The sequence below is a fragment of the Mirounga angustirostris genome, unplaced genomic scaffold (genome assembly GCF_029215605.1).
Source record: "Mirounga angustirostris isolate CCGP_5_RB_7025 unplaced genomic scaffold, mMirAng1.0.hap1 SCAF_6, whole genome shotgun sequence".
Classification (NCBI taxonomy): Eukaryota; Metazoa; Chordata; class Mammalia; order Carnivora; family Phocidae; genus Mirounga; species Mirounga angustirostris.
The window spans coordinates 145,396,346-145,410,955 of NW_026991714.1; the positions used below are offsets into that span (position 1 = coordinate 145,396,346).

At 51.4% G+C, this 14,610-nt stretch overlaps 1 protein-coding gene across 11 annotated transcripts in view; it reads left to right on the plus strand.

The window, feature by feature from the left end:
* Positions 1–14,028, plus strand: part of TACC2 (transforming acidic coiled-coil containing protein 2) — a 199,392-nt gene extending 185,364 nt beyond the window's left edge. For all 11 annotated transcript variants that reach the window (XM_064595369.1, XM_045879001.3, XM_045879000.3 and 8 more), the window contains 5 exons: positions 3,324–3,367; positions 9,176–9,336; positions 9,525–9,631; positions 9,922–10,042; positions 13,481–14,028. In XM_064595369.1, coding sequence (XP_064451439.1) covers positions 3,324–3,367; positions 9,176–9,336; positions 9,525–9,631; positions 9,922–10,042; positions 13,481–13,546 — 499 coding nt within the window. In that variant the 3' untranslated portion in view covers positions 13,547–14,028. The remainder of the gene's footprint in view (positions 1–3,323; positions 3,368–9,175; positions 9,337–9,524; positions 9,632–9,921; positions 10,043–13,480) is intronic.
* The last annotated feature ends 582 nt before the right edge of the window (positions 14,029–14,610 follow it).

Genomic DNA, 14,610 nt, shown 5'->3' on the forward strand with positions numbered 1-14,610 from the left:
TCCCCCACAGCCCTCAAGCAGGGATCATCAGTCCCATCTGACAGTGGAAGGTGACTTGCCCAAGGTCCTGGAGCTTCTAGTTAGAAGAATGTGCATTTGAATCTACTTTTCTGATTCCAAAGCCCAAACTCTTTCCATGGTGCCCAGGGGCCTCCCTCCCTCATCCCGTCTGACGCACCTTTCGGCCCTTTATTTTCCTTCATGATTCATCATCATCTTAGAAGCTAAGAAACCATCTCTGGGGCTAGAACTTACACTTGGGTTGTGATCTTAAAAACTGTATTGCAGGGGCGCCTGGGTGGCTCAGTTGGTTGGGCGACTGCTTTCGGCTCAGGTCATGATCCTGGAGTCCCGGGATCGAGTCCCGCGTCGGGCTCCCTGCTCGGCGGGGAGCCTGCTTCTCCCTCTGACCCTCACCCCTCTCATGTGCTCTCTCTCTCTCATTCTCTCTGTCTCAAACAAATAAATAAAATCTTTGAAGAAAAAAAAAAACTGTATTGCAGGTGGCATTTTTATTTTTTTATTTTATTTTATTTTTTTATTTTTTTTATTTTTTAAAGATTTTATTTATTTATTTGAGAGAGAGAGAATGAGAGAGAGCACATGAGAGGGGGGAGGGTCAGAGGGAGAAGCCGACTCCCTGCTGAGCAGGGAGCCCGACGCGGGACTCGATCCAGGGACTCCAGGATCATGACCTGAGCCGAAGGCAGTCGCTTAACCAACTGAGCCACCCAGGCGCCCGCAGGTGGCGTTTTTAAAGAAACTTTGGCCCAAACGTTTGCTCTGGCCATCCCAGGGTCTGGCTGCTGCCCCCGCCAAGTCTGAGAACGGCTCCTGGGGGCACAGTGCATTTTCTCCACACACCTGCCTTTTTGCAGCTGAGCTGAACTGACCCGTGGGTTTTCCAGTTGCAAGGGAAGATAGGAGTTAGAGCGCGACCATTTTCACAAGACGGAAGATCTGGTGCGATGCAGAAAATCTCTGATAGTCTTGCTTCATTTTTAAGTCTCAAAGTGTGAAAGTAGGGAATAGACGAATTTTTAAAAATTGGTTGAAGAATTAGTACATTTACAGCGCACTTAATTGCAATGGCAGCTGCTGGTTAATTATCAGAATCGGCTGCCTTCGTGGCTACCATTTTAGGTGGTGAGCAAATGATTTAGGTAATCCTATCCCCTGCTTTCTAGGTCAGATAGTATCTTCCTGAAAGTTCTCCTTAGTTCCTTCTTCCTCCTGATGTGTTTTGTGACCACTTCTGGAGGTGATTCCCAGTGTGCCGTTCATGTCACATTGACACTGAGGCCCTGTGGTGGCATCGTTTGAAAATCTCTTTCTTTGGTCTCTCTCTCTCTCTCTGTTTTTGTTTTGTTTTTGGTAGGGGAGTGGAGGAGTGAGCAGCATGGCTGTACTGAACATGCTGCCCTGAACATGAAAGCGGGGCATGCTGGGCAGGCTAGAAGTTCCATCTCTGGGGGCTCCCTCGGGGGCTTCAGCGGGTGCCGTGTACTAACCAGTATGGTAGGACTCAGGGGTCACCAACTAGCACAGCTGCACTCGTGTTTGAAGGCCCTCATGCCCACCTCTGGAGCCAGACCTGGCCAGGTGAAAATCGGGCTCGGCTTCCTCGCTGCTTTGGGCCTGTTCCTTAGCTCTGTCTGCTGGCCTCATCTGTGGAAGAGGGTGGACCTCAGCGCCTCCGGGCAGTAAGGCATAAGGGGTCTGAGAAGGCTCCACAGGCGTATGTCTGGATTCGAATCCTAGCTCTGCCACTTTGTAGATCCTAGAAAGGTTCTGGATGACCACGTGCCTCAGTATCCCCATCAGCAATTCTGGGGACCCTCAGGGCACCACCCCTTGGGGTCGCTGTGAGGACGAGATGCAAATACAGTGCCGTGAAGCAGCTTTGGACCACAGGTCTCCCCACACCGCTGCAAGGACACGTCCCTTACCTGTTGTGGCCCCGCCTCTGTCCTTGGCAGTGATGGGTTTAGACGGTGCAGCCCCAAAGGTCCATTGCTGTTTTGGGATTCAGGGATACAAGGAGGTGTTGATTAATTACAGAAAACACAAACTGCTTCTGTGTAGGATTCAGAAAGAACCCAAGTGGACTCATGGTGTGGTCACCTTTTTTGTTGTGGGTTGGCCCTTGAGTGAGGCACTCTCCTTGGGGCCAAGGTCAAGAAGGTCAGTGACAGACACCCAGCAGCTGTGAGGCCTTTAGACTTTGCAGAGTGCCTTCTGCTTTCACTGGCCTATTTAACCTCATCTAATTCCCCCATGATCCTACACAGGGTCTAGGGAAATCCTCACCATACCAGGGAGCAAGCTGAGCCCCCAATGTGTGGGACCAGCTGTAATCAGGGTCTTGACTCCATTGGTGGTTAGCAGTTCTTGGTTCTCTTGTGGAGAATAACTAACTATTGGATAATGTAAGTGAAACCCTTGAGTCTTTGTTGAGAGTTTCCTTCCAGAAGGTTGACTTTGGAAGGAGGGCTTCTTCACTCCCTGGGTCTTTCCACCCGGGGGCAGCAGTGAGGCAGTCTTATAAAGAAGGGATCTTAGTGCTTTTGTGTAGCCATGGTTTGGTTGAAGCTATCCAACAAGTGTTACTGTTCCTCATGTCCCCGCCTCCAACACAGGTGACTAAGTAGTGGCCCCTGGGCCTTGAGGAGCTGCTTCTACTCACGTACTATGATGCCATATGGGTGAGACATTTTAGAAAATTCAGATAAAATGTCATGAAGTTCAGAGGAGAAATCAGGGAAGGCTTCCTGGAGGAGATAGCATTTGACTTGGACCTTGAGAAGCAGCTAAGACAATGAGAGGTGGAAATAGGGCAGGGAAGGTCATGGAGGTGAGAAACCCCAGAGCCAACAAAAACTCATTTGTTCTCATTGAACCACTTGGTTCGTGATGGCGGGGAAGGAGATAAGCTTGATGAGAGTGATCAGGCTTAGGGTGTGGAGGGCTTGGATTGTCAGGCTGAAGATTTGGTCTTATTTTTCTTCTCAGTGGGCAGTGGGGACACGTGGGAGGTTTTGCACAGGGGCATGGTGTGGTCAGAGTCCTGCACTAGGAAAATGGCAGGCGAGAATTCTACCACTGAACCACCAATGCTGTACTAGGAAAATGAACCTCCTTGGTGTGCAAGAAGAGGGTTGAGGTTGGAGGTAAACCTAGAGGGGTGAGCCAACTATGACAAAGAAATAAGACTTGTCCTCTAGTGTCTCGGTCAGGCTGCTGATGTCCAGCACATGGGCCCCAGTATCAAGGAGAAACCATCCTATTGTCATGGTTCCAACATGTTTTTGCTTCTCTTACAGGAAAATAGTGGCAGAGTATGAGAAGACCATCGCTCAGATGATAGGTGGGTGTCGTGATGGGTGGGCTCAGGCCTCCCCGAGGCTTCTGACTCACTGGGAGGGCTCTGAAGATAGACTCTCAGCGTGTGTTCGTCTTAGGCCCCTCTTAGAGCACGAAGTCCTTGAGGGAGAGAGCAAAGCATCCCAGAATGTGAGTCTGGGGGCCTCCTGGAAACACACGCGAGCATGTCCCTTAGCATTATTTGTGCCTGTGGGAAGCCATGGCGGTCACCTCCAAGGCCACCATTGAGCCAGGACTGCCCACCTCATGGGGAAGGAGACTTGGGTCAGTTCCTAGGATGTTTGGGGGAGTTTTTGCTCATGGGAGACACTAAGAATCAAATCCCTAAACTCTAACTTAGACTCAAGTGACAAAATCCTCAGCCTTACGCAGGGCTCTCGGGCAAGGACAGTGGGACCCATGGTAGTGCTGCTGCCCGCCCCACCTCTCCCCTCCCTCCTGCGATTTACCTGATCTCACGGAGATGGCCACGGACGCAGAATCCATCTTAACCCGGAGTCCCTGGCAGCGAGTACCGACGCTGCTTTGGCCTGCAGTAAAAGGTGACCTCAAGTCACAGCCGATACCCACCTGACTCTTTAAAAAAAAAATAATAATGAGAAAAGATCCTGCAGAAGTTCCAAGCCTGTTTTTACGCTGATGATCACCGTTCAAAAATGATGTTATGACTTGGTGGGGGGTGGCAGGGAGGAATCTCTTTATTTAACTTGCTGCTTAGGTCCGTGATACTAGTTTTAAAAGAAACTTTTACTCCTAAGGACGTATGGAGTAAAAAATCCCAGCTCACCGCAAACCAGTTTCTGTGTCGAAGCTGGAGGCTGGGTTAACAGATGACTCCTCTCTCTCAAACGTTTGGATCCGAGTCACCCCACACCTCTGGCTCGTCCCAAAATAAATATGAGAGCAGGCTTGGGAATGGCGAAGAGGCCAACAACTGAGTGCTTTCTATTCAAAGGAGCTCTAATTTTGATGTATTTTAATAAAGGCCATTTCTCCCAGATCTCAGGGAAAGCCCATTTGGGGTGTTTCTAAGGATCAGCTCATGGTATATGCTTTCTATCAAATGAAACTACTTTATTAAATTGGTATAAGAATTTATGAATACATATGGATGAGATAAAAAAATGAAACTCTTGGAACTGAAACTGCTGTAAAAGTAGTCAGGAAGAAGGATTTATGTCTTCCAATATACAGCGTTTGGCACTCTGAGCACAACCTTTTGGCCTCCTGGAGTCTCGGGTTGTGAAAATGCACCTCAGACCTACGGTGGCTCATCTAGAAAGATCCTTCTGCGTCTCAGAGTTCTTCGCTGTTATTTTTGCTCTTGGTGATGACATTCGGGCCAAAGTTGAGATGGGGGTGAAAGGGCATGAGCTTTGCCCCTGCGGGAAGGCTGTCCAGAGCCATCTGTTAGTACTCAGCTGACAGTTTTGATACGAGCAGACATTCCCTCTTAAAAACCGAAGAGTAGGCTCTGTCTGCCTGCCTCAAGTGGTCTGTCCCTGTTGGACAGAAAAGATGATTCAACTCCGAGTTCCTCGCAGCGTATTTGCAGGTGAGAGTAGTGAGAAGCACATTTCAACTCTAGGCAAGCTGAGTGCGTGGAACCCTGACTCCAGGGGTTCTGGCTACGCACGCCCACCCCCAGCACCCCAGCCCCTCTCCTGGGGACACCTGGTATGTTTGGCCTGCGGATTCCTCTCTTCAAGAGCTGTGACCTCACCCCTCCGAGCCTTTTCCTGTTTGGGCGTGTTTGAGCATTCCCGGCAGCTCCTGAGACCCCTCCAGCGTCCTGAGTGGCGAGTGGCACTTTCATTCCGGGGGGGTGTGACAGAGCACATCCGCCCCTGGTTCCCCATCCTCATGCACCTTCAGTGTCTTCTGCATCAGCCACTTCTCAGACCTTGCCCCTCAGGTGGCACATCTGTGCCTGTCATCCCATCAGTCACTACTGCAGGGCATGTGGATGAGGTCTGCTGCGGGTTTCGAGGTCCCTGTCACCTTGTAAAAAGGCGGCGTGGGGCTGAGGCACAGCTGGGACTTACTGTCGCTGTGGGTGGCACCTGCCTCCTTTCTGGGCAGGCCGTGAGTGGAAGCATACCCACATGGCTCATCTGGGTCTCCTATCTCTCTTCTGGTTTTCGCCCACCTCACCAGCATCCCTGGTGGGAGGGAAAACTCAGGCCCCAAGGAGCTTGGCAGTCCGGGGCAGAATGAACATCAGTAGTGTTTTCAAGTTAAAACCAGGTTCCACCCGACCTACACGAGCTCCTCCTGGCTCCCGCCCCGCTCTCTGGCTTCCGTGTAACCCTCACAAATGTTCCACGCCAGCCCGACATCTGTCCTGCCATTATTGTCCGTTTTCGTGCCATGTTACTAAAACTGAGCTCAAATATTGACTATTTAGGATTCAGAACAAAAAGAGACCTCTGTGCTTTTTGCATTCCAGGTTGTTGCAATTGATTTTTTTTTTTTTTCTGCTTTCCTAACAACTGCTCTGATTATCTGTTTTGCTTTCATTTTCTGTTGCTTCTTGCCCTTTGCTTGCAAAACAAACAGGCAAGCCTGGTAAGTAAATGCTTTTCACCTAATCTAACACTTGCCCATCGCAACCAGTGTTGGTTTGTTTGTTTCTGTTTTTGTTACTTGTGCTGTTGTGTATTTGCTGCATTTCTCCCCCACCCCCCCATCCCCACCCCCTATCCCCCCACATGGTTTAATAATGTTTTGCTTGAAGAAGCCAGAAACCTCTCCAGGGGTACTGTTTTGTGGTTGAGGCTAGAGCCTTTTGAGTTTGGGGCTGATTTCCTGATTTGAAGAACCTGAGTGCATTTGTAATTTACAAAAAGATTGGCGATGCATTCTCACCTCCTCGGTCTCCTGGGAACCGGGAAATTCTATTTTTACAAGCGTTTATGGGGAGGACAGGAAACCTGAGGCCGGCTAAGTCTCAGATCCAGGAAATCAGATGGACTCCGTTGGATAAATGGCTCTTTACGAGCCAAGTGAAATGTATACATGGTCTCAGATCAGCCTGGAATGTGCATTGTGCAGTGTGCTGAGGACTAAGGAAGCAGCTAAGATTCAAAAGAGTAAAAATAAGCGTTGGGTTACTGGTGAACCTTTGAAGTGGCTTTCCTTTTGGGAATCTAGGTGTAGCAAGCCGGCTGCTGGCAGTTTGGTTCTCCCTGTATGTTAAAAAGCTCCCCCTTTGTAAGTCACTGTGACGCAACATCACGCTAATTTGGGGGAGCTGGTGATGCTGTCAGTAATGGGTCAGTGATCCTGGGTTCTTACTGTGTGTCAAAGGCTTTATATACATTTTCATTTAATCTTTCCCCAAATGCCATGAGATAAATACCGTGAGCCCCTCTTTCAGCTCAGGAGGCTGAGACTCACGGAGGTTAAAAACCCTGCCCAGGGTGGCCGGGCTGGGACGTGTCAGAGCCAGGACGGAACCTGAGCAGTCAGGGTCTGGCTCCTGGGTCCTTCACCTCTGCCCTGGTAGCGGGAGCTCTGAGAGGCAGGGCTGGACGGATATCAGGCATCTTCCAGGCCTGTGGCTCTCCAAGCGTGGCCCCCGGACCTGCCGCCTCTGTGTCATCGGGAAACTTGGCACAGATGCAGAGCCTCGCAGACCTGCCAGACCAGAACCACTGGTGGGGATGGGGACACTGCATGCAGCCTGTGTTCAGACAAGCCCCCCTCATCTGGGTGTGCACTCGTGTGTGACAACCCTTTCGTTTTGGAGATGAGGCCCCAGGCTCCTGAGAGTCAGGACTTTTGAGTAAGTTTATCTCACAGCTGGAGCTAAAACCCAGGATGTGCCCCCCTCCCCGTCCCTGGGCGCTTCCCTGCACAGCACACGGCAGAATAAGCCTAACTGCAGGACACAGGAAGATGCCTGTCTATCCAGAACCTAAGGGAAAGAACCCAAAGCAGCATCCCCCTGCCTTTTTTTTTTTTTTTTTGAGTTTTTATTTAAATTCTAGTCAGTTAACAGTGTGATACTAGTTTCCGGTGTACAAGATAGTGATTCAACACTTGCGTGCAATAGCCGGTGCTCATCACAAGTGCCCTCCTTCACCCCCAGCCTCCCCCTGATTTTAAGGGAGCTCCCAGGTCTATTATTAAGAAGCCAGTGGAGAGGCATGGTCATGAGCGCGGCTCTGGGTTTGGATCGGGCTCCGGGGCCAGGCTCCCCTCGCTCATTCCCAGCACGGATGTGTTGGGGCATCCTGTGACTCAGGCACTGTCCTGGGCCCCGGGATAGAGAAGTGGACAAAACAGACTCCTGCAGTGTGCGTTCTGGGCAGACAGCCGGCAGACACACGGGCGCTTGCATGTCTGGCCGTCGCTGGCGAGGGAATGGACTGGAAAGTAGGGAGGAGGCGTTCCCCGCAGGTGCTCAGGAAGGCACCTCTGGGGAGGTGGCCTGGTGTCAGGGACCTGAGTGAGTGAGCTCTGGGGCCACTGAGCCCTGGGGCAGGCCCGCCTGGGGTGTGCCAGCCAGTGTAGCTGGGGCAGGTGGGGAGGGAGTTTGGATTTCATTCCCAGTGCACAGGGAGGACCCCGGGGGGCTCTGAGCTGGAGCCTGGTGACCCAGTTTGGACTTAAGGAAGTTTAGTTTGGCGGCCGGGTGCTGGCTTAGGAGCATTAAATGAATAGAACAGTGAGCAGGGCGCCTGACGCGTGGAAGAGCTCTGTGCACGCTGGTTGTTGTTTCGTCTGTCATCATTTCCAGAGCCATCCGCCCTACGGCGGCCAGCCCTTGGAGGTAGTCCTGGGCATCAGGACCCCCGCCCAGGTGACCTGGGGCGGAGGGGAGGACAGCTCTGCAGAGCTCCTTCCCCCAAGAGTTCTGAGAGGGGGCTTCTCCCCCCTCCACTCTCTGTTGTCACCAGAGGTCCAAACAGATGGGAACAAAAGGTTCCTCCCCCACCCAGACGGGTGACCAACGGGCCAGCACACAAAAGATAGCGCCGTGTGGGTGAGGGGCTTTTATGCGGAGTGGTCAGAGAAAGCCTTCCCCATAAATACGAGATGGTTTGCTAGCTGTTTGGGGGAGAGTGTTAGCGGGTGGTGGCCCCAAGGGTTGGGGTCGAGGACGGAGCCGTTCCTTTTACTAGGATCAGCCACTCTGAACTGGGCCAGAATTAATTCTTTTGGACCTAACTGAGAAACTCACTTTGCCAGAAAGAGCTCCATTTTTCTCAGAGTTGAGACATTTGCTGTATCAAAGGAAATGTTCGTTTCTGTGCAAAGCAGAGTTTCAGGGCTGATGGTGATGTGGGCTTTGGTTCATGGGACGTTTTAAGGCATTTCCAAAAAGGAAATCTTTTTTCTTTTCCAATAACCATCTCTTTGTTTTGATAACACATAGAAAGGCCTGTTCCTCAGAGCCCAGACTACTGTACCTTGTAATATCGCTCCGCACAAAATTCAGTGGTGATTTTTTTCCACCTTACGGATCTGTTTGCTGTCGTCAACCGAATAGAATCACTGGGGCCTTGAATGCGGATTTTTAAGGGTCTGCATCGATCAGGTTCAAGGACAGTGGCTAGTTTCCGTCCCATCTCACACTGCAAAGGCCCAGGTCCGGGATGCTGGGCCCGTGGGTGTTGTTCCTTTAGAAACAGAGTCTGGGTGGGCTCGGGGGGGTGGGGGTGGGTCTGTCCAAAGTCTGGGATGCCCTATACTCAGGCTGAGTTGCATCTGAGGCCCCAGCTGCCCCTGAGACCGGGTTGGGATCCCCCGGCCCCATCGTCTGGATCCTTGTGTCTCTTGCCAGAGGATGAGCAGAGGGAGAAGTCCGTCTCCCACCAGACCGTCCAGCAGCTGGTCCTAGAGAAGGAGCAAGCTCTGGCCGACCTGAACTCCGTGGAGAAATCTCTGGCCGATCTCTTCAGGAGATATGAGAAGATGAAGGAGGTCCTTGAGGGTTTCCGCAAGGTATGTTCATGTCGGGACAGAGCGGGACGCTGGACAGGGTGGGTGGGGAAAACTGGAGCAGGTTGGGAGAGATTATAGGGACCTGGACTTGGCGGTCCAGGGTTCCAGCAGCATCAGGGAGTTCTCGGGGTTCCCAGCACCCGGGGCATTTCTTCTGTGGGCGTGACCTCTGTCCTCTGTCACGTCAGAATGAAGAGGTGCTGAAGAAGTGTGCACAGGAGTACCTGTCCCGGGTGAAGAAAGAGGAGCAGAGGTACCAGGCCCTGAAGGTGCACGCGGAGGAGAAGCTGGACAGGTAACGCGGCCTCGCTCACACTGGCTTGGGGAGGGCGGGTAATCCACTTGTGCTTTTTCAGTGTGGCTTGTGATAATAGTGTACTCTTGAGCATTTTGATAAGTGAAGGACACACGTTGTAGTTTCCAGGGCACCCACTCAAAGCACCGTGGCATCACAGGAATGGGGGCTAAGGGTGGGGCGTTCTCATGGGTTCCTGCTGCCCAGAACTGGGAGGAAGAAGGTGGGAGGGGTCTATGGGGAAGGGTGACCGTTCCTGAGCATCCCCCCCGCCACCGCTGTTTCCACAGGGCCAACGCCGAGATCGCGCAGGTCCGAGGCAAGGCTCAGCAGGAGCAGGCTGCCTACCAGGCCAGTCTGCGGAAGGAGCAGCTTCGTGTGGACGCTTTGGAGAGGACGCTGGAGCAGAAGGTAAGAGCCGAGGGCGGGGGGCCTCCACGGGGTGGGGCTGGCCGGACCCAGAGGCTGGGCTTCTCTGTGCTCCCTGCAGCTCCCGGGATAGGTTTAGACCTCGTGAGCATATGCTTGCTCTCCCTCTGGAAGATCCAGTGTAATGCTCGCCCCGAGACTGTCCCCCTTCTTGCCTTTCCTGGAATTGCTGTCTGCTCCGACGTTTATTGCTGCTTTTCATTCCTTGTCAACATTCATCTGTCACACATTTACCAAGTGTCTACAGTGTGCCAGGCAGAGTACCTTACCCCACATCCAGCATGCTTTACTGGTGAGGGAATGGGGTAATCACCAGGCCATGTTGGGGTCAAAAGGGCCCCAGATGTCCTCCTGCGTCCATGGATGGGAGAATCCTCCTGGGGTTCCTCAGCTTGTCCTGATTTCTGGTCTAGCGCCCAGTCTACCATACATACCTTCTCCCTGGGTATCCAGACAGGAAAACCCTTCCACCCAGGGGTGTCATATGAGTCTGAATCTGGGTAAGTGAGTGCCACACAGCTCCCTTCCTTAAGTGTGTCTCTAGAAAGGGAGTTCCCAGACAGCAACCCCATTCTGGTTGATTTACTGAGCCTTAGGAGTCCCTTGGATGGTTATCAGAGAGCCCAGTGTCCTGGGGTGGCATCACTTCTCATACATTTGGGCCTTAAAGGGCAGTCATGGTGGGTGGGGGGGCGCACGTCCTTTATGGGCAGATGGCATCTGAAGTCCAGCGTGTCTCCCAAATAGTCTGCTGACCCAAAAGCACCCAGTGGCCTCTGATTGACCCCTTTCCTGTGCCCATACCCAGCCAGGTTCCAGAGGGGCTGTCTATGGGTCCGAGGTGGGTCTGGGCCAAGCAGTGGGCACATACTACCTCTCTCTTCACCTAAATGATGTCAAGGACAGAGCCCTGGGACTCAGGAGCCTCAGGTTCTCCCCCCACCCCCACCCACTCCCCGCCATCCATTATGACCCTGAGCAAGCCTCACACTTGCCCTCAGGTTGTATAGATTTGTCATGTTGGAGGTTGAAACCTGAAGATTTGGAAGAGTCCCTCAAAAGGGAAAGAAGTGAAGAGGCGGGACTGGCCCAGATATGCCAAATCTCTTCAACTGCCTCGATCTTCCAGGCTCTGCTCCTTGTTCCTAGCAGGGAGCCCAGAGTCCGAGGCGTCAAACACAAGCATTTGCTCGTCCCATCGATATTTTTATTGAGTGGCTCTGCATTGCTCGTCTGGAGCGGGTGTTTATTTTTATTCTTTGAATATTGATAATCCATGTGTAGCATATTTGGTGACTCTTGAGAAGTGGAATATTCATTTAAAGTAAGGACCACATTCCCCCATCATTTTGGGCAGGAAGGCAGTTGTGCATCAAATGTTTCCAGGTGAGAAATGTAGCAGTATATTGGTTCCCTTCTGTTTCCCTCAGGATTTGATGGTGTTTGAACTGCATCATGGTGTTAGCTCAAGTAATAGAGGTAAAACCAGAGTCGGGATAGGTGTTTTCTAGGCAACCTGGCCTGTTCAGACTCTTCCACTTGCCAGATGAAGGTGATGCTACGTATTCTGGCAAACTGAAAGACAAAGAAGAAGGCTAGGTGGCCTGCCCAGTTTTGGAGAACAGAAAAGATACAAACAGATCTATAAACATGATTCAGTCTTAAACTAAAACCGAGGAGGAATGGGTTCATCACACACGTTCTCCCCTAAAGGACTCTGAGTGATACGGAGGGGTCGGTCTCTGTTTTAAAGAGATTCAGAAGCATGACCTCCCCCCACCAGGCCCTTCTTAATCGGAGGCGCTGGGCATTTTGCCCAGTCAGGGCGCTGGAAACCCAGTGAGCTGAGCTGCACGATGGCCGAGTGCTAGACAGTGGGTTGCGGGTGCCAAGATGGAGCTTGGAGAACCTACAGGAATCTATAGGGAGTGGGTCTGCTACTGCCTCTCAGCGGTCAGTCGCCGCACATTATGTTTAATAAGTAAAACAGCAAAGCCATCTGGGGCCAGGCCAGCCTGAATTCTCCGGGCTTCCGGTGTCTGACCAGCTGCGTGACCTTAAATTAAGCACAACACTTAACCTCTCTGAGCCTTGGTTACCCACTGGAAAGTGCAAATATCAGTGGCTCCCCCGAAGGGACTGGTGTATGAGAACCCAGCGGGGCCAGTGCCTGGGGCACGTTGAGCAAGGTGACTGGCACACGGGAAGATGGAAAGTCGCCATCCGCGGCCCCAGCAGACGCCGTTGTGGCAAGGATCCTTCCAGGATTCAAGGTTCGAGCCACGTTTCCACAGAACATCGTCTTCCAACAGACGTTTCGGTGCTTCTCAGAATCGAGCCTCTCAGAGCTGGAAACTCTAGAAGGGGGTAAGCCGAGGTGCTGTTCCAGGTGATTCTCTCCTAGTGGGGGCTGGTGGCTGGACTGCAGTGAGGGCTGCATTTCTCTTCTATTGAGGACCTCTCGACTCTTCCCAATATGGACACAGTCACGGGTGGCGCCCAGAGCCCAGCCTGGAAACACAGGACACGTGGCTTCGGGCGGGACCGTGTCTCAGGAGGTTTCCACGATTTCCAAGGAAGGGCCCCTGTTACAGTCTCAGGGGAGAGGCTTGTGGTTAAGACTCACCTTCCACGGGGACCTCAGAAAACTGGCTGCAGTATGTCCCTGGGATACCAGAAAGATCTAGCCCCCTTGGAGAGGGCTGTTCGACATTGGCTGTTGAAGCAGATCTGCATCAGAGCAAAGCCTCACCTGCCCTTGGACTCATCCCATTGGATCCCCACACTTAGAGCGTGGACGGTGTTGTCTGATCATTGGTGCGAGCATGTGGTTGGCTTCCCTTGCTTCCCAGCACGGGCAGGGCGTGGTGCGAGGAGCATCTGAAGCCATCTTGCGTCTACCCCTGCCTCTCTTCTCGACTCCTCGTGTCCACGGCACCTCTAAATAATGCTAGCAACCCTATTCGAGTAGAATTGCTTAACCCCTCCTGGTGGCATTTCTCAAACAGACCGCCCGAGAGCTCACCCCGGACCCTCTTTTGTGTCCACATCCTTCAGAGGCAAACAAAGTGAACCCATAGGAGTCAAGCCTCTACTCTATGCCAGTCACTGTGCTAGGGAGCTTTACGTTCTGACTGCATTCCATTCTCAGAGAGATGCTGTCATCCACATTGTAGAGAGAAGGACAGCAAGGCTCAGAAAGGTTGTGTAACTTGCTCAAGGTCACGGCTAGAGCTGGGGTATGTACTTAACATTATTTGTCTCCATGTCGTTTCTCTTACTGCATTAGATAATTTCAGGGGGACCCAGAAACCTGGAGGGCCCCACACCCCTGAAAAGCCCAAAGATCATTCTGATTGGCTTGATTTCCAACAGCCAGGAGATTTCAGCAACCTTTTTTTTTTTTGTCTTCACTTTCAGAATAAAGAGATAGAAGAACTCACCAAGATTTGTGATGAACTGATTGCCAAAATGGGGAAAAGCTAACTTTGAACCAAATGTTTGGACTTGACCATTGCGTGCAATATGACCGTCAGCTCACTGCTGTCCTTCCGGTTACGTGGACAGGTTCTGTTTTCACTTTTTCGTATGCACTACTGTATTTCCTTTCTAAATAACGTTGATTTGATTGTATGCAATACTAAAGGAGACTATCAGAATTTCTTGCTATTGGTTTGCATTTTCTTAGTATAATTCATAGCAAGTTGACCTCAGAGTTCCTGTATCAGGGAGATTGTCTGATTCTCTAATAAAAGACAAATCGCTGACCTTGGCCTTGCCCTTTGTACATGAGTTCCCAGGGTGAGCGGCTTTTGGATTTAATATGAACATGTATAGCTTGCACAGGGACTCTTGCCTTAAGGAGTGTAAACTTGATCTGCATTTGCTGATTTGTTTTAAAAAAAAAAATGCATGTTTCGAATAAAATTCTCTATTGTAAATAAATTTTTTTCTTTGGATCTTGGCAATACGTGTGGCTCTGATTTATTTTCTGGGAAGGGTTGAGTCTTTTCTGGCCTTTGTTAAAATCATATCAGATCTGGCCCTTCACTCTTCTCTGGCTCCCTTCTCTGTCCACGGATTTAAAGAACATTTCCTTCGTTATCGTGGAAACCGTTCATAAGCTGTTTGTAAGATGGAAGCTAATGAGAAGGATGGATTTGCTGTTTAAATGATGCAGTGTTTCGAATTACCGTAGATTTTGGTTTTACAAAGCCTCTCTTGAGTTTTGACGCGAAAGTCTATTTCCCTTTACTGGCTCGAGGAAATAGCAGGCTGTCCCTCTTCCTGTGTGTTCTTAGCATATGACCGTCAACCTGGAAACATTGCCCAGTTCCCTCTAAAGGACCAGGCCCGGGCGAGCGGTTACCCATGGGAGACAGGTAGTGAGGCCACTTTGGAGACGAAATCGGGACGTGCCCGCCGTTAGATTCCTTAACTGCTCCTGACCTTCTCGGGGTCCCCAGGCTGACCGGTGGGCGTATGGGGGGCAGTGAGAGGGTGGGAAGGTGCCTTTGTTTCCTAGGACACAACATCACATAATCAGCAGC